The following is a 27,721-nucleotide window of genomic DNA, read 5'->3' on the forward strand; positions in this document are numbered from 1 at the left end:
CGGTCTTAGTCTACAAAAAGCTTGTGGTTTGATGATCAATTTGCTGTGATTTGTATGATCAACCCTTATATAAGTAAACATGTTATAAAAAATACTCTTTTGTAATTGATTTAAGGAAACTAGTTTTTCTCAAACTTGAAGTTTTTACAAATACCTTAAACCAAAAAATCAAACCTAAAGAAGTTTTGGAAATATATTCAATTTGTAAAACTTAATTAACGTTTAAGAAATACTAGGCCACAAAAATCTGACATAACCTATGTAACACATAATAACTAAAGATATGAAATAAATATTTCTAACCTTTTTATTTTAACTGAAAATAATTTACACCCTTATATGAGCTGGGAAAGTTTTTTTTTAATGGTTTAAAAATAATAACTCTCAATTATTTGCATCCTCTTGATTTGGTTAAGTTAATTTTATTGAAAATTTAAAGCAAAAAATCTTAAATTTAGTTGTATAATAAATGTTTCTAACCCATGTATTGTAACTCTCATTGCTTTGATGATACTTGTCAAGCTGCCTTAGAAGTTTGTCTTAACAGTACCTCTAATTTACCTCGGCTTCTGCTTCTGATTTGGGACACATTGCTTCAATTTTGTTTCTTTTAACAAGAAGGAAAAGGAGGGGTATCTGTCGCAAGGATTTTTTAATATTTAACTTTTTTTGTTTTTGTCTATTAAAATTTAGTTTTGGCTGGTTTTTATTTTCAGTTTTATAAAATGTGCTACTACAGAATTTTTAAATATTGCAAGGAAAATATCTTATGAATATAAATATTCACAAAGTTTAAACTCTTTGAATCAAAAAAACTTTCCTGGATGACCTTAATCATACTGAGGTGTTTTCAAGTCTTTATGAAAAAATTATTATTATCAAAACAAATTTATATCAATTTTTTTATATAAAATTGATTATAAAATAATGTAACAATGATACTAAATTAATAATAATCATTCAACACTTAGAAAAAAAATAATTATTAAAAAAACTTAAAACTATCCTGAGACAGCTTAACTTTAAAGTTAATAATCAAGATATCTTGAGTATTTTTAGTGTGTGGCAGCCCTGTATTTATCTTTAAAACATTAGCAGGTAGATTTTTGGCAATTTAATTATAACAGTTACAGTTTGCTCTTTTCTTAAGAAACCCATTATACTCTGCAACCTTATCTGGTTTTCTATTTTTTGAATAAACTGTAAAAAAATCATTATAGCTCAGTCAAAACTCTTAAAAAGTTATTTAACTCCTCCACTTATGAACTTGACAAAATTTTAAAAAACTGAAATTTGTAATAAACAAATAATGCTAATGTTATTTAGCATAGTTTTAAAGTTAATGATTATATGTTAACAAAATTCTTTGTTGTGAGAACTGATTTTTTTTTCAGAATTCAGGACATAGTACAATTGAACTTCTAAATCTTCAATTTTTTTATAAATAACCACATAAAGGGTTGTTGTGTAATTTTTGATTGTTTAAAACATTAAGTAAAATATGTCATTAACCGTTTATAATCAGTCTTAATAGAAATTTACAAAATTTAGAAGGTTTTTGAGCTCTAATTTTAGTAAAATTATCAAACTTTGGTTAACTTCTATTTCTAATAAAAATAAGGAAAAAATTATCTGCGGTCATAGTTTTGAACTGAGGTTGCAACAAATTAGATTTTAAAAAATAATTAAAACTTTTTATACTGTTTTTCACCACGTTTTTCAAATTTCAATCACCAACCAAAAAAACATAATTTATAGGGATTTCTAGGGATTTTCTCATTTTTTCAATTTTTTCTGCGGACTTTTAGGGATATTTCAGAATATTGTAAATTTCTAAGGATTTATAGGGAATAATAGGGATTTATAGAGAAGTAGGAACCCTCGTAATAATGTTTTTTTTTTATAATGTAGTAAACAGGTTTGCCAAATGTTTTTGGAAAATTTTCTCCAGGTTTTTAAAATTTCCTCCAGGTTTTAATAAGTACACATTTTTGGGTCTATTTTAGTTTAGAGTTAGGTTTAAGGTAAGAAACTGTTTTAAATAGTATAAAAATATTGATAAGATAATGTAAAGCTATTTTAAATGTGTTTTTTTATTCGAAAAAATGTTGATGATGAGAAAAAATTTTAATCTATATGAAAGAATTTTGTGTCAAATCAAAATTTTACTACTGAATATGTTAAAATTGGTAAAACTTTCAGGTTTTTTTCAAAATTTTCTCAAATTCCAGGTTTTCCATGATTTTTTATCCTAAACTATCAAATTATAGGTTTTTCCAGATTTCCAGGTTTTTTGGCAACCCTGAGTAAAAGACTTCAATCAGAAAGAGCTTTAACAATTAAAATCATCACTGTAATAAAAAAATGTTTTAATAGTAAATTTTAAGAACTTGGAGCAAAATTTTTGAGATTATAAATTAAAGTAATAAAAACTTGAATTCAAAAAATTATTTTAATAAACTGAATCTTGAATTAAAACCCTTAAACGATTCTAACTTATCTTGAACTATTCGAAATTCTTAAACTGACTTAGATAGCTTGATTTTCCAAAGTTCTTAGCATCCTTGTTTCAATTTTTTGATTTTTTATATATTTATCAGAAACTAAGGGCATAAGGGGGTAAATTGCCTTTTTCATAATCTAGTCTTATTTTTTTTAGTTTTAACTACCAGTTACTGATATGAATTTTTAAAACTGGAAAAAAAAATAGATATAGCCTGTCAAAGTTGGAGACTACAATAGGTTCCTTATGGGAGGCACAAACTAAACAGCAAACAACAAGAAATCACTAAAAATATATCTCCTCTTAGGTTTTTTGAGATAACTACCTCAAATTTTCAGGAAATGTTACTTGCCATATTCAGAAAATTCTGTCAAAAAAACTTTTTTTTTGTTTATTTGTTATGTATATTCTTTTATTTTTTAAATTTATAAAATTCCTTGCAACAGAATTTTTTAACTATTGCAAGGAACATTTCCTGAAAATTTGAGGTAGTTATCTCCAAAAACCTAGGAGGAGATATTTTTTTAGTGAAATAGTTTATTTTTGCTCTTTTAGTTTGCGCCTCCCATTAGAAACCAAATGTTGCCTGTGACTTTGACTGGCTATATCTTAAATTAAAAATTATTTCAAACATTCAAACTTTCAAACTCTGTAGCATATTTTAGCTTAGTAAAACCTTTTTAAAATAAGATCAAATTGTGAAAAAAGTGATTTACCCCTTATGCCCTTAAAACCATTAAATGGCAAGTTAAAATACCACAAGTTTTGTGTGCACTGAGTAAGGAGACCCTGTAGAACTTTTTTTGACTTGTACATTGCAAGATTAAAACCCTTTAGTCGTAAATATTCAAAAAAATATAATCTATATTACTTACTGGACTTAAATACAGGGTTGCCAAATGCTTTTGGCAAAAATTCTTCAGGTTTTAAAAATTTTCTTGAAGAGATACTGTAAAGCTACTTTATATGTATTTTCTGTTATAAAATGTGGGTGTTAACAAAAAAAATTATCTATATGATATATTTTTTTTTGTGTCAAATCCAAATTTTATGATTTAGCATGTAAGAATTGTTTATAATTCCAGGTTCATCCAGATTATTTTTCAAAAATTCTCAAATTCCAGGTTTTTACAGGTTATTGCAGGTTTTTCCAGGTTCAGAAGTTTTTTGACAATCCTGTAAAATAATTACTACATGCAAAAGGAAGAATTTTAAAAATCAACATTTAATCATTGAAGTATAAAACATCATGGAAGTATAAAACATCATTAAATTATAAAACATCATAAAATTATCTCCATTTTTACTTTGATAATGTTTTAGTAGGATTTAGAAAAACTAAAAGTTTAATTTTACTACCCCTCTAACATTTAATAATAATGGTAATCATTTTATTCATGACAACAAAATATAATTGTCTTCTCAATTTGATTAGTTTGTTGCAGATCATTTATTTAGCTATTAAAATTAGTTATAAATTGAGAAGTAAAAAGATAGAATACTTAACACGTAGTAATTTAAAATATAAAAATGTATCACAATATTGATAAACTGACCTATATCGAGATGGTGGTTTTCTTCTGGGCAATATGCATTAGTGTAATGACTAATGAGCAGTGTATGCTGGACTAAACTGGAAAAGAATGGATTTCTTGGTGATACCAAATATACTTTTTAAACTTTTTTATTAAAAACCATAAAAGTACATGATCATAGCCTTTTTAATAACAAATTGAAAAAAAAAAGTTTTAATGTAGATGTAAATTTTTCTTTTACTAACAATAGCTTTTGATAAAAATAGAAAACTTACTAGAAAAGCTTTTTACTAAAACTTTTAAATCAGAATACTTTTTTACTTTTACGAAAAAGAATATTTATAAAGTTTTTATGAGGATTTTTTGAAGTAAATGTTATGTATATTTTTAAAACACTATTGAATAAAAATATTCTTGTTAATTAAAATATTCTAAAAGAAAAGTTTTATAACACATTTTCTTAAGTTTGTTTTCATTTTTAGTAACTTTATCTCATGTATTAATTAATTTAAAAAACATTAGGAATAGTTTATTATAGCATTTAGTTAAATACTATTCGAAAGTAGATAAAAAGGGAGCTCAACAATAACTCCGTGTCGTTTATGATTATAACAACGAGTTCCAGTCCGAATTCTGTCCAGTCGACGTTATCAAAAACAAGTCAGAAATTTTATCGTTCTGACGAGATGAATCTACGCGGTTGTTGGGAATATTTCTATTTGCATATTGACATTTACAAATTTTATTTTATATAAAATAATCTTTATCATAATTAGAGCTTGATTTTTTTTACTGTTTAGAAACGGATAGGTGTCAAAATTGCACAGCGCACAATTGTTACTTTAGCACGTGCGTCTTTTTTGCACTATTTTGCACAAGTAAATCCTGAACCAGACGTCAAAAGGTATTTAACTGGTGTGCGGCTCGATAACTGAAAGGTTTCTTCGTACACCAGGTCTTTAAACAAACTATTTGTCGTTCATTAAACACAGCGTCATTTTAACAAATTGAGTCAGAATTATAACTTTTTTTATTCAACGGATTTTTAAAAGTAAGTGTAAGTACGCTCTAAATTTCTTGAATGCTTAAGCTTAAATTGTAATACTGGTAAAAGATTAATGAATAATTAAAAACTTTAGTAATTTTACTCAGTTTCAAATTGTATTTAATGACTAATTTATTTAGTTGTACTTCTATATGCAATAAACAAAGATAAGCTTACAGTTATATTGTTTGTTTTTCTTTTTCGAATATATATTTATGCAGTGTAAAATTCTTGGTTAAAAATTACTTTAATATTTTTAAATATTCAGTAAAAAATTTCACAAGCAATTACTCAAAGTTAAAAAAAAACTAACAAATACGTATTTATTTGTTAAAATGCTTTGTTTTATTGATTATAAACAAATTTTATTAAATTAAAAACAATTAAGTAGTAATAATACTACTACTACATATAAACGGAATATTATACCTAGTGTGGTAATCACTTACTATACATGAAATATACTATAGTATTGTAACACAGTTTTGCAAGTAGAATTGTTTATAAAAACTATCGGCGCTATGCTCAATCTCGTTTTTCCCTCTTCGGAGCGGTCATTACTACATCATAGATAGAACCCTTTTGAACTGAGACTTTTGTAATTTTTTTATAATTGACGCTGTGGTGCCGTGCCATTCTAACTCGTTCTTGTAAATAAAAAAATAAGTTTTTGCTTATAAACTAATTAGTTTGAAATCAATTGTAAAAAAAAGCGAAGATCACTTTTAGTTGTAATCCGAAACGATTGGTGTAGCTTTAAAAGAACTCAATACTTTTATTTAAATTTTCTTGCTCTTATACTTTTGGTTAAGTTTTACCTAAAAGTAAAATATTGACTTGAACAATTAAATAAAAAAGTAATTACAGTTTAAACTATGTTTATTTTATATCAGACTAAAAACTTTTTTAACAACTTTAATAACAAATTTAACGTTTTTAAAACAATTTTAAATGTATGAAATTCTTAGTTACATTATAAATCATAACAATAGTTTATTGAAAACTATTCATTTATTAGACACTCAATTTTAAATTTCATGTGTACATTAATAAACTTTTTAATTTAAATTATTCATTATTTCTTAAAAATAACAGCTTATACTATGTTTTTATTGACTTTTGGATATAGTTTTAGTTTTATAAACTTTAGTAATATTTCAGAAATTTATTAAATAGATCTTTTTCTTCTTAATTTATGTGTTGAAACTTAAAGTAAACAATTAACATATGCGAAATTCCAAGCATGTCTAAAATATTCGATACATTAGGTATTTATACATATAATCTAAAACCAAATGAACCCAAACACAATAGTTGTTTCTAGAAAGTTGGTGCTGAGTGAGGCACTGCTGACTTTTAGTTTTAGGTAAGAAAAGAAGAATGAACTGAATTTAAAAAAGAAGTAAGAATAATTTTATATGACAGAATTGTATTTTATATACGTCCTTTAGATATATTTCTCTTTTTTTCTGTACAGTTTTATCTTAAAACCTAATGTATTATCGATCTTACATTTATGCTACAAGTAGTATACGTAAATCTAATAAAAACAAAATAATGTATTGTTATAATAAGTCGACTAATGTTTAAAATTTTTAGTTTTAACACTTTTATGGCTGTTAAACTTAGAAAATCTTTATACAGCTTAATATGTAGATACTATAAATTTTCTTGACTTTTGCACGCTTTTGTTTATTTCAAAATCGTTTTAAATAAAATGTTTCAGAAAAAGTCGTTGTATAAAATTATAAGTATTAAGATGTACGGTAATGCATGTGTGTAAAACTTTAGTTAACAATAAAAAGGTTTATTTATATACAAAAGTTGAATTTAATTGATTTTTTTTTCCTCTTTTGTACGTTCTTTTATTTGTATATAGATTATTTAACGTTTATTGTTAATTCATTGTTTCATAGCTGTTTAAACAAGGTTGTTAGCTAATTAGTCAAAATTTTACTAGACTAAGTTTATTTTGTCTATTTACAACGTTTTAAAATTTTATTTTAATTTTATAAAATCATTCTGGTAAATATTTTAATTTTTGAAAAGTTGTTCGTGCATTTAAAAAACATTGACTTTAATCAGTAAGTAAATGTTTCGTAAACTAATGCTAATAAGTTTGAATATTATTTAAAATCCGTATTATTTTTTAATAAGTTGCATGGTGTTTCTTATTAACAAATAGTATTCTTTTTGAAACGCTGTTCTGAAAAACATTTATACTCCAAATCAAAAAGAAAGAATTAAAGATTTAAAAAAAATATATATTCTTATTTTCAATAAACTACAATCGATTATTTTTAAGTTAGTTCGATGACTTATGGCAAATCCTAAAAAAAGAGTTTTATTCTTCAAGTTTCAAGAAAAATTTAAGGTTTAAAACGAATTTTTACATCATGTGCAATTCAACAAAATGTTCATAGTATATATTTTTAGCTTATTTAGTTTTTATCAATTATGGTCTTAATTAGGAGTAGGAAAGCTATATATGTCTTTTCTGGAAGTACTAAAAAAAATTTGTGATAAAAATTTTCAACAGATGTGCTCTTGACTTAATAATTAGTGCTTTATTATTGCATTTTTTATGACATAAACAGTTTTAAATAGTAGTATTAGTTCAGTATAAAAATACTATTAATGAAAAACTTTTGGCATTTTACTTATAAAGGGATGTAGACTTATGGTCAAAGCAAAATCACTTGGAAATTTAGGACTAGATATTGATATTGTTTACTCTTTAACAACATTTGGTAACGATTTTCTTTTTACTTTGCTTTATTGCAAATTAAGAAAGATTTTAATGCTTTTAAAATTTTAGAAATTCGATAGTTAACTATTAAGATAGGCAGTTCAATTAACATAAAATTAATATTTTTTAATTGCTTTAAAATTATTTTAGTTTAAGGTTAGCATAATAATTTTTTACATTATTTATGTTCTCTTAGGAAATACATAAAGATAAAAAATGATATGTACTATAGTAATAAAATCTACACTTTATATATAACAAATCAAAACAGCTTTACCGTAAAAAATTTTTCGAAATAAATGTAAAAACATATTTATTGAGTCATGCATCCAAATTAAACAGTATTTTAAAAATCAAATAGCTAAATTACCGAAGAAGTTGTAAAAAAAAAATTTTTTTTGCTTTAAAAATTTTTATTTATATCTTCCATAACTTTCAATGTGGACACTACTAATGTTTCACAAAAATCTGCTACTTTTTCATCTTGTGTCTTGTCTCATTTTAACAAAATTTGTAGACATCTTTTTTCAAAAATCTGATGAGCGTATTAATATTGCAATCTACACGCCCCGCTTGCTGTACAAAGGTATTTTTCATGAAGTAAGATGATAAAAAAATACGAAATACTACTTCATAGCACAACGACAAACTAATGAGCTAAAAACTAATTTAACATAAAAAATTTAATCAAGAAAATTTGAGAAAATATCAATCAAGCTTTTTTGAAAAGCCTGAAAAGGTTTTAACTGGCAAGTGTTGATCAGTGAAGTTTTAAATTATGTTCAACGTATCCTGGATTTTCGTGTTTAGAATGAGCTTAGCATAATGAATATTTTCTGTTGAATGACCTTACTAGATTTTTTCTGCATAAATACTTTCAAATACAGGCAATTGTTATGTTTTCAAAAGTTAATTTCGAATTTTAAACTTAGCAGATTTAATAAAATACTTTTTTTTAAATCAGATGAACAAATGAAAAACGCAACATATTAAAAAAACTTAAGTTGTTAAGTTGTTTTTTTACTTTAAAATACAAAAACTTATTTACATCCTCAGATTTACTCTTAGCTCTCTTTATCACAACTGATTCTATTGATTGATTTATGCTAAATTAGAATTTACTTTTTAAATAATCCTTACAAAAGTTCCTAAACAGTACCAAATTATAAACAATTAAAATAGTTCGGTATTTTTAAATATTCTGATAAGGTTTTAATTTCACTTAATAAAAATTGCCATGTTTTGAAGCAAAAAACCTTAAGTGACCAAAACCATCTCTGCATTGGGACAAGCTCAGTTTTAACCCAAATCAATTCCCACCCAAATCAATTCCCATCCTAATCAATTCCCACCCGATCAATACAAAGTAAATAAGTAGAATAAAGAATTAAAACACTGACCAAGGATTAAGGGTAATTTCTGCAAAGGTAGGGTAATAGTAATGTTGTTAAGGTTATCACAGGAACAAATATATAATCAGAGAAACTGGTGCGTACTTGTAATACTTTTATAACTATTTTGTAATTGTAGGACTTCTAATAAAGAGATTAGTTTAGTTAATATGGAAAAAAAAGTTTAAGTATATGCTTTTAAATGTTTATGAAGTTATAACTGTTTTTATTTGTAAACTTGGAATCCGTATAACTCGATTGTCAGGTAATACTAGAAGCAACGTAACTTTTTCAGCTGCATGACATTGTGTTTTTTAAGTTAATTAGTTATATTTGAGTAAATAAATTTAAAGTAATTTAGTAAGTAAAAGCTTAAAACGTTAAATTTTTAAATCGTAAAACATAACCACACAGTAATTTAATAGAAAAACAATTATTTTACTTACTAAGTCATATACTGTGTTCAAAATATATTTTATAGTATCAAGTATCAAAGTTGAGTTTGATAAAATTCAAAGCAAAAGTTAGAAAAACAAAAAAAAATTGTTAATTATGTTTTTATTTATTAATTAAGAAATTAAAGGTAAGGTTTAGTACTAATTAAGGTTAACTTAAAAAAAATTTCAATGTTCGCTAACATAGTTTAACATTAATTTTGTTAAATCTTATAAATAACTATATCAGGAAAGGGCACATATTCATAAAAGTTTACGCTTATTTAAAATACTTTTGTATATTGCAAGTAGTTTAAAAAAATTATAACCATTTTGTAGAAAATGTCTATTTAAACAAATTTAGCTTGTTTACTTATCCAAGTTTTATTATTTTATATCATTTTAGCACTACTACTAGTAAACATTGGCAGTATTATGGCCTGTTTCTAAATAATCTGTGACTCAAAATTTAACAGAACAATTTAAGGTTTTTTAAAGTAAAATTTATTTTTATTAAAAAAAGTTCTATAGACTACTGATCATGTAACTACTTGCTTCTATTACTTGTTATTTTCTACTTTTATTTTAAACAGTTCTCTTTTCTAAAAAAATACAAGTAATTAATTAAAAAAGCAAAAAAAAAGCCATAGTCTAAAAAAAGTATTGATTTAATGTTTTGTTAAAGCTTGTTAATTACACAAATAAATTAATTATTTGTGTTTACTATATAACAAAAACCCTTTTTAATTTGAATTAAAGTCACCTATTGTGTACCTTTCTCCTTGAACCAGGTTATACGGCTGGTGCGCAGTTAAAAGCAGCTTCAAACTTTTTGCTCGAATTAATGATCTTTTATAGGCTCAGTTAACATAGTAATTATATAATTATATATATACTAGTTACTATATAATTATATAATATAATTATAGTTTATATACTAGTTACTTCTTTAAACTTAATTTTTATCTATATCAAAAACAAAATTTTACAAAATATTAATTAGTTTCGTGGCAATTTTAAGTACTTTTTGTTTTTATGTTATGTTAATAGTATTTTATATAAAACTTATTTTCTAATGAGCTTCATTATGTTGCAAAAATTAAACACAAAAAGTATATAATTCATTTATAAAAACTGTGCTCAGTATGGTTTAAACAGCTATTTTAACTTGCCTTATAAAAAAATCTAGAACATTTAAAGTTTTAACTACTCTAGTCTATTACTTTTGTTTTAATATTATGTCAATAATCTTTTATTTAATACTAAGTTTTTTAGTAAGCTTCGTTTAGTATTTGTTTTATATAGTGTTCAAAAGCAAATGCTGCAAATTGTTTTAGAAAAGCAATTTTTATTTAGTAGTGATTCTTTAGTTTTAGCATACAATTTCTAAATTTTGTACCGTTTTGGTTTAAATTGCTAATGATATAAATTTTTTGAGTGAAAATAAAAAGTTATATCTTGTATAAGTTGTCTAAGTAGCTTTTTACCTTCAATTTATGTTTTTAAGTTTGATAGAATTGACTAAGGTATAACATATCATTGTAGCTGTTGTAGGATTAAAGTATATTGCTTAAAGTTACTTAAAGTATGTAAACTAAATAAGCTTTATTTTGAAAAGTCTGATTAGCACTATTTTGTAATTTATACTCGTTTAATGATAAACGTAAGCAAAAACACTGGCGATTGTAAAAATATAGCATTTATTAGAAGTCAACAAAGTATATTCATTAAAAGTATACAATAAAATTACGCTTAATATTACACTATAAAATGATTAAGTATTGACTTAACTTCAGCCAATATAAGTTATTATGGATAAAAAAATCATAGAAAAATCAATTATTAAAGAAAAAGATACAAAACAAAAGTTAATTATTGTCTTTCTTTGATGTCTAAATTTATTTTAATTCAGTTTAAGTTGGAGCTAAAAATAAGAAATAAGACAATTAAAACTAAAAAAAAAACGGTTATTAAAATATAGAAAGTAGAACTAAGTTTAAACATGCACAGCTAATTAGAGGCGATGTCAGAAAAGTTCAGACGAACAAAAACTATGAAAAATTAGAAACTTTTATTTCATCGCAAATGTAAATGAAACAAATGTGGTATTGTTATCAATTAGTAACACCAAATCAAACTTACTCTTTAATGAGTTTTCATATTTTTTTTGTATCTTGATTCTTTTTATCTTTAGACAAGTTTCTTTCTACTTGGTAGTAGCTATATATTGTCTGAAGAAAAATAACTCAAATATATTTTATTTTATTTTCACATATTGTGAATGCTTATTGAGTTTAAAATGTGTCGCTCTATTATCTTGATAAAACGACTTTTTGTAAGCTATAATAAAAAAAAATTAAAGTAGTTTGTGTTTTCTATTTTCAAATATGGTAAACGAAACTATTTTTTACCCATGTATATATCTAACATTAACTTTTGTTTACTTGGAAGCGATGTTTAATCAGAAAGCTTAGAAACCCTAACTTTTTAAGGCTTAATCTTTTATATATTTTTAAATAGGAAATAGTTCTATTCAAACAACTATATTTTAGTTGTAAATCTGTAACAGGTGTTATCAGTCAATTTCAAATAAATTAATCAAGGTCTATTTTTTATTTTTAACTTAGTTTAAACTATACTGCAAACACTTAAATATTAATTTATAGACTTTTATCTTCGATCAATTGATAGGCTTTAAGGTAAAACAAATATCTTATAACCAAAAAACTTTTAAAAGTAATTTAAAACATAAAAAATTAGTTAAAAATACTTAAAACACTCCACAGTATTTACAAAAACTGATGAATAATATTTTGATTATAAATTAACTTCTTATAATTTTCATAGTCATTAATGGTCTTTTTAAACATTGCGTTGCCAACAACTAAATTGTTTAACTATGTTTGCAGGTTACTTTGAAAATAATTACTGATACCGAAAGTTTTACCGAATTAGTAACAATAACATAAGTCAGTTTATGAATAGTACTTACTAAGAACTAATTTTAAATAAAGAATGAACTCGTTTACTAAACTGTTCGAAAATGTTTTATATGTCTATCAAATGCTATAAATGTATTGTCAGCTCCCAACTTGGTATTGTTTAAGCTTTAAAAGCTAGGTTGAGTCAAAAATAAAAGTTTGTTTATTCAACAACAAACTTGAAATTATTAAACTCGTTTCAAGTGACTTCAAACTGCTGTATAACTTGTCTTTTAAACAATGTTATCTGACAACAAGTTACTTAAACAAATTTTATAATAAAAAATGATTTTGTACAACACTAAAATACTAAATAAGCAACAAGCTAATTACAAAGTTTTCAAACATAAAATTTTGTTTTTAATTAAAACAGCTTAAAATGTGTTCGTTAGTATAAAATTTAGAGAAAAACATTTAGTATTTTTTACCAAAACAAAAAATAAATTCTTTATTTCATACAAAAATAAATATTTTTTATTAGCGCGTTTGAAAAGTTCTTAATAGTAAATAAAATTTTAAGCAAATGTTTAGAAACTTATTTCATAAAAACTATCAAAACAAAAATGAAGTACTCACACCAAAAACAAGTTTCCACTAATTAATGATTTTAAACAACCTAATTAATAGCTCAAACAAATTATTCAAAAAAAAATACTTTTTTGAATTTTAAACAATTCTAAAAAGTTATAACACGTCAGTTTTATAAAAAAACAAGTATATTTTAATTCAAAAAAAAGTTCACAAAAGAATTTAACTTATACAAAAAGTAAAATTTCTAAAACCGTAATGCATTTAAAATATTTGTTTTACGAGTTTTGACTAACATATTTAAGTTATTACATCTTTATTCTTTCTAAAATTTCAAGTTTTTGTTAATCATTTAAATATGTTAAACTTAAATCATTAGAAATTATAACTAATGTAGCTATCTTTTTAAACAATATTTGTAAAAATGAAATTATACTTCTTTTTGCTTTTAACTATTAGTTCTATTTAATTTGTTTCGTTTTGAAACTTTCATCTTATTTTTGAGAAAACCTTCGTTAAAATTTCAGATTATTTTCTAACGTCTTTAATGTTAACGTTTGTTAATTAAAGTTACTTATTAAAGTACGTTTTGTCACATTGGACTCAAAACTGGAAGCTAAAAAAAAAAACCAATTTCCTATAAAGAACTAGTTATCAAAAAGTCCTGAAACTCTTAGACTTAATTTTTTTAATAATTTTATAAATTTCTATATAGAAATTACTTTTTATAATAAAAAGAACAATTGAAAAATTAAGCATAAAGTTATTTAATTAAAACTTAAATAATTTTAAAATGAAATTTATTAAAGTCGAGTATAAAATTTTGCATTTTTCTTAGCCTGGAAATTAGGTTTTAGTAATATTAACAACTATAAGTTTTATAATGCAGACTTTAATTATGCATGTTACAACTTTTAGGAACAAAAAAATCCTTCAAATTTACTTGTTTGTTAGTGTAGATAAAAATATTGCTCTAATATGTAAGGAACAAAGCAAATAAACCTGAATAAGCAATACTAAATAAATTCAGATTATTTTTGATCTAGTAAAAAGTTTTTATTGATAAAACATTTTGATAAATATTTTTTCAACTGTTAATTTAAACTTTTAAGTATTGAAAGTTTTCACAATCTTTCAAACTCATAATAACTTAGTCTCAATTCAGCACAATTTGGCTAACTATTAATCAGTAAACTTTATAGGTTTTAAAACTTTGATTAAAATTAAAAAGAAACATATACAATAAAGTAAATTTTAAATAAACTTAAACTATGTTTGAAAGTATTATTGTAAATAAATTTAAACTAACAGGTTTTGAGCAACATAAAATTTGTGAGGTAACTATCGTACTGATTAGGTAAAGTATAAATTCTGAAAATAACACAACTGAGTCCAACCAGAACAAAACTGTATACCATCCCTAAAAAATAATTTTTCTTAAATCTTTTTTTAGATAATTTTTAGAAAGTAGTTTAATTATCTCTCTTTAAGATAACTAAGCTAACAATAAATACAATAAAAAGAAAAAAATATTCATTAATTAATTTTTAACGTTAGTTTATTGATATATATTTAGAAATTTCTTTGAACACATTAAGGTACATTAAAAAGTGTAAATAATTTGCTTTAAATTGGTTTATTTTTTAATCAACGTTTATATATTTTTATTGTTTATTGAACAAAAATAAAGCGCTCAAATATTTGGTTCAAGGACCTGGTGTACGAAAAAACCTTTCAGTTATCAAGTCATACACCAGGATACAGTTTAAAGTCATGTCCAGGTTTTAAAGAAAACAAAATAAAACTGAATAAAAACTAACTGAATTTTGTGTTTAATAGTGAACTATGAATCTTGTTTAGAACAAGAAAAAATATATAACTTTAAATTAACTTTTAAAAGGAGATAAACAACACTAATAGCAAACGTGTGGATATTTGATTTATAGCTTACAACCTCTAAAAAGAAAGTAAAATGTAATACGCTGAAAGATTTTTACAAAAAACAAATTGTGCTAAAAATGTAATTTTTTATTTATTTGATAATTTAAGTTGAAAAATAAAATATTTTACATTTAAATACTTAAATAAACTATTATAATTTTTTTTGAGAATTCAAAAGAAGCGATTTTTACAATAACTGAACTTAACTTTTATAAATGAAAATATGAAGATAAGTACTATAAAACTTATGCTTTCAAAAAAAAACCAATAATAATTTTAACAATAATGATATTAACAACAACAAATTTATTTCCATTAAATCAATAAAAAAAAGAAAAAAAAGATTTTCTTTTTTTGAACACTTGTCTAAGTCTTAACTGTAATAATAGAAAGAAAACAACATTTGCAAACATAAAAAAGAAGAATTTTCTTTGATTTGCTCAAAAAGAGATTTTTTAACATAAATTTGCTTGAAACAGTTATCTCAGCTTACTTTTTAAACACTTTATTTTTTGTTAAAATATAAACATCTATAACTATTCTTTTTATATTTGCATGCAGAAAAAAAAAGATATCTGACAAACCGATTTTTTTTCTAATTAAACTATCAAACATAAATGTACATTAAAAACATGAAATAAAGTATTTTTTTTTAATTTGTTTGTGTAAGTATACTTTTTTTTTGTGCCAAGAAATAAGAGTTAAGAAACCTTTTAGTAGTAAATAAAGTACAGTAGACTACCGCTTAAGTACGCACTTTTTTTGGTACGCACCTCGCCTTAAGTACGCACTTATTCAGAAAGACAAAAAAAAAATTCTAATTTTTTTTATGTTTCTGTACAATTTATTTATCAAAATAAAGGATGTTATATTAGAACTTCCAAGAAATTCCAGATTTTTGCCTAAATTTTCAATCATCAAGTTTTTCCATTATCTTATGTTTCCAGGTAGAATGGCCAACCAGCTGAGTTAGCTTGAGACTTTCACAACTTTTAAACTAGGGTGAGTAATCCTGAGTAGTCTAAGTGGCCTGAGATTGTGACAGCCCTGTTATTAAATGTTTTTAAACTAAATACTTATGTAGTGGTTGCAGAAAAGTGAAAAAAATAATGATATTTGAGCTGTAACGCTATAAAACAAATAAATCTAGATGACAAAGTTAAAAAACCTACAAATACAAATAGTTAAGTCATAATTTAATTTAAATGTACACACCTTGATGTTTTGAAAATGTTTGGTAAACAAAATGTAAATTGGTACTTTCTAACAAAACAAAATATGGAAAATATGGCTTAAGATTCTTTTTTATATCATTGACTGACATTGACTTTCTATATTAAATGTATGTATAATTATGTAGAAACTTTTTATAGAAAAAATTAATCATTTTAAATTTTTTAAAAAAATTTTGCAGGTTAGAATTATGTATTAAATTTTATTTAAAATAAAAAGACTTGTTTATTTGGCTTAATTATTAGGATGCTAGTTGTAAGAAAGAAAACAAACAAAAAAATTTCATATTATACCATGTCGTCAAAAAGTACGCACTACCCGTGCTAAGTACGCACTTTTTGGTCAGGTTCAATTTGCGTACTTAAGCGGTAGTGTACTGTATAAGAACATATACATATTGTAAAGCTTAAGTGCAACTATAGCCAGATTTCTCTTATTTACAAATTAATTTTAGTGATAAGCAAAATACTTGTTATACTGAGTCTAATTCTGGAATTTTAAATACTACTGAAGCTTTTCGTAAAAAAAAAACTTTTAACTTATATTTTATTTATTTAACATCATTAAGTGGTTTTGGTTTAAAGTATAATTTCAAAACTGATTACATCGTTTTTACGGTTATTACGTCTTAAAAAAATCTGCAAAAAGTTAAAAAACTTACTAATACTTAGAATATTTTTTTAAATAAAAGTTTTTAGTAGCTTACTTTTTTAAGAAAATAGTAGTTTGGGTTTGAGTATACTTGAACAAGTGAAATGATCAGCATTGTTGTCAAAAAACTAAATCCTAAAGTTCCTAAAACAGCTAATACAAGGTGAGTTGTGATCTGTAAAAGTAGTTGCAATTTTCTAGTTTTTGCCAAACATATTTAGTATCTAGTAAGTATTACAACTTTTTTAGCCAAAAATTTTCAACAAAAAAGTAGTTTAAAAGACTTAAAGATAACCTTTTGAACCATTAGAATGCTTTTAATTTAAATTATCGTTTTTAATCCAACTGCTTAAAACTTTGTTAGTTTACATACAAAATAAATTGATTTTTTTTTTAGAGTGCTTTCTTTAGTTTTTCATAAATTATATAAAAAGAAGCTGTTTAAATCACTATATTAAGTATATATAGTAATCATGATTACATTTAATTTTATACTATTGGTCATAAGCATAATTATAAAAGTTTTCAATTTAAAAGACACAAGGAGACAAATTTTTGAGAACTTATATAACAGAATTTAAATACACAACAGTTTTTAAAGCTGTAATTTGATCATGACAACTAAACCAGACTTTCAATTTTATAATCTAAACTTTAAAAATTAAACACAATTTCGCTTAAATATATATTTTGTTGCGAATTATTTTTCTCCATAAAAAAATACTTTTAGTCCATTGTTTTGTTTTTGTATTTAATAACTTTAATATATTTTCTTATATCTGAGTTTTGAAAATTTTAAACTGAAGAGGTCTACTGGACGAATTATTGTATTATAAATTCATATTTTAAGTAAAATCTCAAAAAATATTATCATTTGCAAAGTTTGAACTCATAGTACATATTTGTTTTTGTAATTGAAAACTAGTTTATACAGTTCATACGTTATAAAGTTTAAAAACAAAAACAATCAAATTTTGTAGAAAATTTTCATATAAAAAAGTAATATTGTTTCTAAGTTTTAATAAAACGAAAACTAATTTTTAATAATTTTTTTTAGAAATTTTAACTTTGATTTAAGAAACTGAAACTCTTAGTTTTTAGTTTATTTACATTATCAAAATAATTAAAAAGCTAATTAAAATTATAGTTTTTAAAAATATACTATATTTAAAAATGGACATACTTTTGTCGTTAATGGAAATTTTAAATTTGTATGAAATCGTCTTAAATTATTATATTTTTATTGTACAACTTACACACTTTTAATATAAAAATTTTACTAAATCAAAATCGAAGTTTTTAACACAATATAAAAATTTTTCATAGTCTATTTACACTGATTTTTATTTCAAATTAAATTTGCTTTACTAGCAACTCAAAAGTTTTTTAATGCATACTAAAGTGTAATAAACACAAAAACTTAAATATATTACCTAGGCTTGTTTAGTTAAAAGTAAACAAAGAAAAGCTCACATTAAAAAAACAGTCTAAACTTTTTTTTTCTCTTCAAAAGCTTTTGATTTACAGTAACAAAAAGATATAAAAAAAAGTTATTTTAAGTCAGTTTCCGACTAAGAATGGATAAATTGATGTAATCAACTTTAACTTTTTATAATTTTGAACTTTTTTTATATGTAAGTCTTTCAAATTTATTTGTAAAAAGTTCATAGAATAAAAAAAAGGTTGTTTTTTAAATATTATTTTTGACAGTTTACTACTAACTTCATTTCTCATTAATAAAATTACCTTGCATTTAGACAAAGTTTTCTTTTCTCTACTGACAAGAACACCTGTTAAAACCATCTGTAATAAAAAAAATCCTTAATCTGTGCAAATTTAATAACTAAAGGTTAAAATTTTACACTTTTTATAAAAATAAGTCGAACATTACATTGCGAATTTGAATATTAGTGTTATATAAATAAATGAACAAAAAGCATTTTGCTTTAGAGAAATACTTTAAAGTTTTTTTTTAATTCTTTTTTATTCAGATAAACATGTTTGTAAGTTTTGTTTTGCAGATTCAAAACTAAACATTTTTCAAAAACAATAGCGTATTTTTAGTCTTCATTGAAAAAAACTATAGGTAATGATTTCATCCAAAAATATGAACTAATAAAATTAAATAAAAAAGTTATATGTTGAAATCAGTTTACTAATAAGTAAGATTAATACAAAACTTTAGATAGCTTACTTTTTATTTTTTTTAATTTTTCAACATTCTGTAGGTACTATTTTTACTAACGTATAATCCAAGACTGATTTGAATAATATCACCAAAAATGAATGGGTCGAATATTAATCTAAGAACACCAAGAAAAACATCAATAAATCCAACTACTGTTTGCAATTTCTGTAAAAATTTACAATATATGTTGAGCTTAATTGAAAAGATTTTTTATTTAAACATTTTAAGTGCATTCGTAACTTGACAGTATACAAATCAACACAACGAAAATTTTTTGTAAAGTATTGTTCTGAAACTTGACAGCTTTGATTTTTTAAACATCTTCACTGTTCTAAAAATATTGTTCAAATGCTGCTTTCGTTTGTTAGTTTTTTGAGTATCCAAACTAGCTGTTTAAACATAGCTTTATCATGAGTTAAGTTAACATTTAAAGTTTAACAGTTTGTAATACTCTAGTTTTTATAGTATATACTTTTGTATTTACAAAACTTTGTATGTAAAATAGAATAAAATATGATTTCCCATTTCGTTTTCACAATGTTTTAAAATATTTTAAACATCTAAATTAAATCAAAACTTTTTTAGAACTGAAAATATGCCACAAATACTTTTTGAAATCAAAAAAAGTCATACGACGGCCGTTGCCTTTATAAATACAACCTTAACGTAATTTCAGAGAAATATAAAGTAACTAATTGCTTTTCAGTTAACATATCTATTTTTTTTTTCTGCAAAATAAGGCTTGCTTTCCAAGTGTATTAATGTGCATAAACATACAATTTATCAGCAGAATTAGTATAACTTTTAAAAACGATAAAATTGTCTATTTTTATGCTTATTTAAAAATTTGATGTATACAAACTAATATAATAAAAAACTTATTAAACAAACCCCAATCTTGATAAGAACATTAACTCTTTTTGATTTTCTATTGCTTGCAGAGTTTGTAAAACTTTTAACAGTTGCCATCGTTTTAGAACTTTAAACTAAAATATTTTTAGTTGCTAGATTTTTAACAAACTTTTTTTGTAAATAATAAAAGTAGTTATATCTTTGGTGGTAGCTTATAAGCGCAAGTTTTATTTTATTATAGAAATATATACACAAATTTTAATTTTTTCGTTAATCAAATGATTTCTAACGAAAATTTAGTAATTACAAGTTTCTACTTTCATATTAGTATATTTACATTTTACTTTATACAAATTAAATAGTCTGTTTTGTATAAATAACTTTTGTAGTTTTTTTTTTGATAAAAAGCACTTAAGAAAATATAGCAAATTTTAAACAAGCCTTAAACTCATAAAAACAACTTAAATGCTTCATTCTAACTAAACCAATGTTTTGTTATAATTATGATTCTCTTTTAAGCGTGTTTTTTTTTTCACTAAAGTATAATAATAATAGTTTCATTTTTGTTACATATACTACTAAATAGGATAACAACTTTTTTGCAAACTTGTTACATATATTGTTTTGTTCTAAAATGCGTTTGAGTTGATTTTGAAACGTTGTAATAAGTATATGTATAAACAAGGAATATATAGTATGTTCTAAGTTAATTACCAAAGTTTAAACTAAATCTTTTTTTTAACTTTAAGTAATAAAAGTTTTCACTAAACGGTGAGCTACAAACTAATTTAACATAAAGTTTACTGCTGCAAAACACAACTGAATTTTGTAAACTAAATAAAGATTTCCAAAAAATGTCTGAATAATGATTTGCATCAGTAAAAAAACTACAATTTTAAATTTTTCTAATGTTTTTATATAAGCTGATTTTATATTTGGTCTGTTGAATAACACTTTGCAAATAATTTTTTTTTTATGATATTGTAATTTGCTTTAAATTAAACAATTGGAAGGAGATTACTTATATTTTATTTTCACAGTTTATTATAAACAAAACTATGTTTCACTCTTATATTTAGATATAAGAGATCATCAATTGTTGAAAAAATTCTGAAAAAACTTTTTGATCAAATAAATAGAAGGTGTATAAAAATAGAAGTAAAACAAAATAAAACTAATGTTGAAAAACTTATTGTTTAAATATTTTTTATTACTAATTAGCAACTAATAATATTTATACTAAAATTTGTACCCTTTTTTGATTCAGTTACCCATAGGATGAAATTATATTAATTGTTAAGTTTCAGAAACAGTAAAACTAATATAAACTTAAAGCTTTTGTTAACTTTAACTTTTGTTAGATACTGAAAAAAAAAACAGTTTATTCAAAATAACCATATGTATAAATAATACGGAGGCGAAATATAAAAAGGAGAGATTATATTAAAGCGAAAAAAAAAAGTTTGTTTGATATAAAACTATTAAATTATTAGTTTCTTTATCGAATGTAATCAAATTATATTGTTGACGTTTATAGCTTATTAAAGTCAACAAATATTCACAAGCGGTGATGAAAATAATAAGTTTGTTTTATACCTTGTTCTTGTAAAACTGAAAGTTTTTTTTTGTTCATTTTTAAACTATTTGTCTAAGTCTTATTTTATTTATACTATTTTTTGTAAAAACACTTTAGTTGAAAACAGTACTTCCAGAAGCTCTTAATTGATTTTCTTCTAACAAATATAAACTGATTTATACATAGTTAACTATTAAACTCTTAAAAACTCAATGAATTAGAATCTTATATCATATAGAATAAGTTATCGTTTTTCAAACGCTTTTGAAACTTTTGGTATTATAGTTTTTGAATCAAATGCTATTTATTTACGACAAAAAACCTTCAATAATACATATAAAAAGAGGATACTAATTATATATTGTCAGCAAAAATAAACTGTATATTAAAAAATTAATCTGAAACTTACATCTAAGTAACTATCAACACTGTTTTCTTAAGTTATAGAAACTAAAGTCTAAACAGTTCTAAAAACTAAATATATCCTTAACCAAAAATAAATTCATTTGAGTCAAAAACTATAGTACCAGAAGTTTCTAAAGCGTTGGAAAAACGATAACTTATTCTATATGATATAAGATTCTAATTCATGGAGTTTCTAAGAGTTTAATATAACTTTTAAAGGAATTCATTGTTTAGCAGCATGTACTTAATAACTTAAACATACATTTAAAAAAAAATCATGAAAAAAAAGAAAACTTTTTATCAACAGCACGGTTTTGTGAAGGTATTAGGCCAAAATGTTACTGTTTCCATGTAAACAAGAGACGGAATATAGGTTTATATTCACAAACAAAGATTTCTATATTTCTGTTCTTGTTTTAATAATTTCTTGTTTCTGTGAAAATTTTTTGGTACACTCAAACTTAAACACCAACTGTTTTACTTACTTTTTAAACTGTCTACTTACTTATTAAATAAAAAATAGTTTAATTTCGAAAGGTTTGTGAAAATGAAACAAAAAAGAAAATAAGTTATTTAAATTTACCACATATGTTTTTGTGTCAAAACTTTATTCCGACTAACGGCGTTTCACCGCTCTCAGATAAAATTAAGAACAGATCTAAATTTATTTGAGAGTAGTGAAACGCCGTAAGTCGGAATAAAGTTTTAACACAAAAACATCTGTGGTATATATTCCGATGAGCTTAGCTTATCAGATCTCCAGGATTTAACGCCTTTTAACGTTACATCATGTTTAAATTTATATATTCTAAGTTGCAAATGGTATAAAGCAAACAACTTAATTTCGTGGACATAAAACGTTACTGAAAAGATAGAGCTCATGACTCTTATTTTCTATGAAGCTGGTAAGATGGACTTTGGTAAAAAAAGCTGTTATATAACAAGTAACAAAGTTGTTTAGCTTAAAGATATTTATACCGATTCAGTTTATCAAACTAGCAGACATAAAAGTTTATATAAATTACAATAAAGTATTAGTTTAGTTTGTTTAACATAAAGTTTTTCATAACCAAAGACAACCCATAAATATAATTTAATATTTATAAAACTTTCATAAAAGGTGTAAAACAAATACTATTGAAATGAAAAAATATATTTCAATAAAAAATGATGAAGTTTATTATATAGAAGATTACATAAAGTGTTTAATAAACGTAAATTTGTTTTATAAAGAATAATAAAGACTTCTACTTCTAAACAAAATCCTCAACCTCATGAAACTAAAATAAATTTAATGACTTAATTGTAGTTTTAAAGAAAAACGTATCACATATTATTATACTGTAGTGTAACAAAACTATTTTAAAAATATAATATGTTGTGTTCAATTTCTTTGTGAAAAAACTAAACAATTATAAAAATGTTTTACTATGTTTCTAATTGTAGAAATGTTTAGACTTCAACGTTTTAAAATAGAAAATGATAAATAAGGAAAGAAATCAAAGCGACTAGTAGTGCTAAGCTAGCATATGATTGCTTTTTAATTTTATGAAAAGTTGGATGAGTGTCAACAAGATCTTGATTTTGAGATGCTTTTTTGTTTTTGTATGGAAACTCCATATCTGGAACTGGTTTTCCTAAAAACTCACAAATTGGTTTCCAACCATCTTCTAAATTCACTACTAAAAGCTTGTCTTTTGGGCAGTTCTGTAAATTGCTTTTAGTTATGACATATATTGGATATAAATTCTTATTTTACCGTTTAGTTTAAGGAATAAGCAAAAACTATGAATTATTATAAGAACTAAAGCAATTTAACTATTTTTTTTTTGCCTTAATTTTAGAAGAGTTAACTTATAAAATATTTTAATGTGCAAAACTAGTCATAAATTATTACAAACTCATGATACAGTAATGTCTTTTTTTGATTATTGTTACGAAATTCTTAATAACCTATTTGTTATAACATATATTTTTTCAAACTTAAAAATTATTTTACTCTTCAAACTTAAACATTAACTCAATGGTTAAAGCACTTTTTAAATACTCGAAAGTGATCAACTAGCTTTTCAATTAACTTTATAAAATCTAGCAAAAACAAATAGCAATATGTTTACCATCATAACATCTGCATTATGTCTTCTGTACGAGCTTTTAAGATGAGTTTCACTTGTGTTCGACTTACATAATATGCCCCCTTCGTAAGATAAACCAAACATGACTTTATCTGTTTAAATTTTGTACAATATAATGAATGAAAATTTTGAAAATGATTTGTGTTTTACGTATAATTAACTCATTTTCGGTACAAGAACATAGCTGACAAAAAATACTATGCAAATATTACTAACTACTGTTTTATGTTTGTTTTTTCCTTTAATGTTTTAAGTTTTTTATTTTTCAAATGAAATAATGTTGATTGGAGTGTTTTTAAATGTTTCTTAAAGGCTTAAGCTTATGTATAAAAAATTTTATTCATAAATATAACAAAAACAAATCAAGTTAATTAAAATACTTTTAACTGTTTTAAAGCAGTGCTTTTAGATAAAAATAATTTTATAATAAATTTTTCTTGTGTATGTCAACAACTTTAAAGCTTAATGTTTAATAATAAGTTTATGAAAAGGCTAAACTATTTTTAAAGCCATTATTTTTAATATTAGTTTACTTAAATCAACAAACTCAAAACTTTTTGCATATATTTTAAAAAGGGTAGACGAATAAAACATTTTAAGATAAAAAAATGCTTATTCAAAAACTTGTTTTGGAGCTAATAATAAAGGAAAATAATTTAGCAAAATGAAAAATGTTTATAAGTGACTTTGTAGCTAAAAAGAAATATTTTAGACGCTATAAATTAGTTTAAAATATTTACAAAGTTTTTGTATGTAAGGTTTTAGAAAGTAGTATCTAATATCTCAATAAAAGATTAATTACCTTTAAAACTACTAAGCTTTCATCTTTCATAAATTTATTTTTTACCTAAAGTTTTCTGATTTAAAAATTTAAATTAAAACTGTTAATTTAAAACAAGTATAAAATTTAAACTTTAATTGTTATGATATGTTTCTAAAATTTATAATAAACAAGGTAGTGAAACAAAATTTTAAACGAAAATAAAAGTTATAAGTTGTCAAAAAAACTATTTTCTAGTATGCTGTTACTTGTTTGTTTAACTGTAAAACGTTCGGTAAACATACAAGTAACAGCACATGGAAAAATATTTTTAACAATTTTTAACAACTATTTTAAATTTTTTAAAGTTTTAAACAGCTAAAGTAGAACTAAAAAGCTTTAGGTATATAATCTTATAAAAGATTAAGTGTTAGTGATTTCAAGTCGCAAAAACTTTTTTAATACATACAGCGAAATCCTTTCTTACTGATGAATTAACGAAGATCTTAAAAAATGACAGTGATAATAATTTGGTCTAAAGCGTATAAGCATTACAGAGTAAGAGAACTTTTATGTATAAAATATTAAAGCTTTAACAAAGTTTAAACTTAGTTCTGAAACTTGTATAGTTAATAAACATTAATTTTGAGATTTACAAGAAACTATGTCATAGATATTATATAACAATTTGAAAGGTAGTCTAATAGAATTTTAGAAATTTACGTACCAAGTATTAAAATAAAAAAAATTTAATGATCACTTACGCGCTGCATTGATAAAACCTCCAACTTTGCGGAATTCGGGTGAGAAGATAGTGAAGAATGAAAAGTCGTATCTCTGATTAGAGTCGACTTGCCTCTTGAAACTTTTGTACCAAACATCTTCACTTTCGCGCACTCCCATAAGTACCTGAGGTATTAGAAACCTTATTTTAATAAGTAGAGTAAATAATTTTTTTCAATAATCTTAAAACTAATATGCTTGTAAAAAAATTATAACATTTTAGTATGTTTCAAAATCTCTTGTAAGTTTAGTGAAAAAATTAAAACTAAGAACTAAATTCAAAAACCCTTTGCAACTTAATTTCACTACATTTTTAGTTTTGTATGAAATTATCAAGTACCTTTTCGGCTAATCACTTATCGAAATTAAATTGAAGTTGTTAGGAATTACTTTTAATCATACATGACGACTTTATAAAATGTTAAAACAAACAAGGTTTTAAAACAAAGTTAATACGAAAACATTAAAAAAAATTATCAATAAATTTATTCACTCGTTTGCTGTTACATGTATGTTTAAGCGTTAGGAATTTGGTAAACACACGTTGGAGCCTATCTTTATATTAACTTTTGTTTGAATAGCCTGTTTGTTGTAGACGTATAAAAGTACGTCACAAACAACTAAAATTTAGATTTTTATAACTCTTTTTAACAACAGTTAAAACTTGAAACTAATTTTTGAAAAGGGCTAAAATACAGTGGAAAATCTTTAAGTCCGGGCTCGACAGCCTTTTATATTTCGCAGGCCAATTTTTCTAGATAAAGTTTTTTGCGAGCAGCAGTTATCTTAATGTAATTGCAGTATTTAATATAAATACAAATATAATTTATTTATATATTAAAACACTATTTTAAAATAAAAATGTGACAAAATAAGCAGAGAAAAAGCATTTATAAATAATAAATTAAGAGCCTAGTTGTAAATTTTTACAATAAATACATTTTTTAATTGTTTTAAAAATGAAATTTTTAGCTAAAACGTAGCGGACCGCAGATTTTTTTCCCTGGGCCGAAGTTAGCCGGCCCCTGCTTTATGTGGTATCAAATAATTTGATAAACTATTATAAATTGAAAGTTATTATTTAATACAATAAAATGTTTTTCGTCGATAGAATTAAGAATTTAATAGTATTAAAGATTTTTTTCCGAGAGCTTTAAAACGAAAATGATACATGATAAAAACTTGTATTAATTATATTTCAAATTTTTATCGTATCATTTTTCTTAAAGGGTATAAAAAACATCAATGACTAAAAACACAACTTTTTGATTCATTCTAGAGTTACAAAACTTTAAGCTATAACAAAAGTTTAAAAGAATAAAAAATACTTTAACTGCTCTAAAGATTTAAATCAAATGAATAACCTTAGCGTCGGGAAAAGCCTCTAGTATTTCTTTCCAGTAAAAACAAGCCGGAGTGTCTGTAACAGCTTCCACGTCTTTGAACATCTTCCTGAATTCTTCAACTGCACAACATCTTCCTTGCATCACATCCATCCATCCCTGATAGTTTTCAGTGTAGCTCTCCGTGATGTCCTGGCACGTGTATCCCAGAGTTTTAAGAGCTTCGGAAATTGTTGTTGTTCCGCATTTGGGGAATCCCGCGTATATTACCTTCATTTCAGATTTTTGAAACGTTTTTTTTTTTAATTATTTTAAAATAGCTATAAAACGGTAGATTTATAAAGTTATATTTTAGCTCTGCGTCAAATACTTTTAGTTTAGGAGTTAAAAAAATTTTATACTTAATTTTTATTTTAGATAATGAAATTGAACGCTGCTTTTTACAAGTGAGCAAATTTTGATTAAAAAATTGTTGTATAATTTATAATATACATTATACATTCTCAACAACCAACAAGTAAATACACAAAGGAAATACAAAAGAATAAAACATTATGACAACTTTTTAATAAAAAAGTTTTTTTTCTAAAACAACGAAAAAACTGATTCAGTTTAAAACCAATTTTAACATTTAGAAAAGTGGGCATATTTCATAAGTCTGTGCACATTAGAGTTTAGCATATTAAAA

At 23.7% G+C, this 27,721-nt stretch overlaps 1 protein-coding gene across 1 annotated transcript; it reads right to left on the reverse strand.

The window, feature by feature from the left end:
• Nucleotides 1–552: 552 nt before the first annotated feature.
• Nucleotides 553–27,309, reverse strand: LOC145836537 (uncharacterized). Its single transcript, XM_082944332.1, has 5 exons — nt 27,055–27,309; nt 25,672–25,816; nt 24,130–24,239; nt 23,585–23,719; nt 553–636 (listed from the first exon to the last, which is right to left on the reverse strand). The coding sequence occupies exons 1-5, from the start codon at nt 27,307–27,309 to the stop codon at nt 553–555; spliced, it is 729 nt and encodes a 242-aa protein (XP_082800458.1).
• Nucleotides 27,310–27,721: the final 412 nt, after the last annotated feature.

Source organism: Thalia democratica, chromosome 5 (assembly GCF_965202585.1).
Source record: "Thalia democratica chromosome 5, ktThaDemo2.hap1.1, whole genome shotgun sequence".
NCBI lineage: Eukaryota > Metazoa > Chordata > Thaliacea > Salpida > Salpidae > Thalia > Thalia democratica.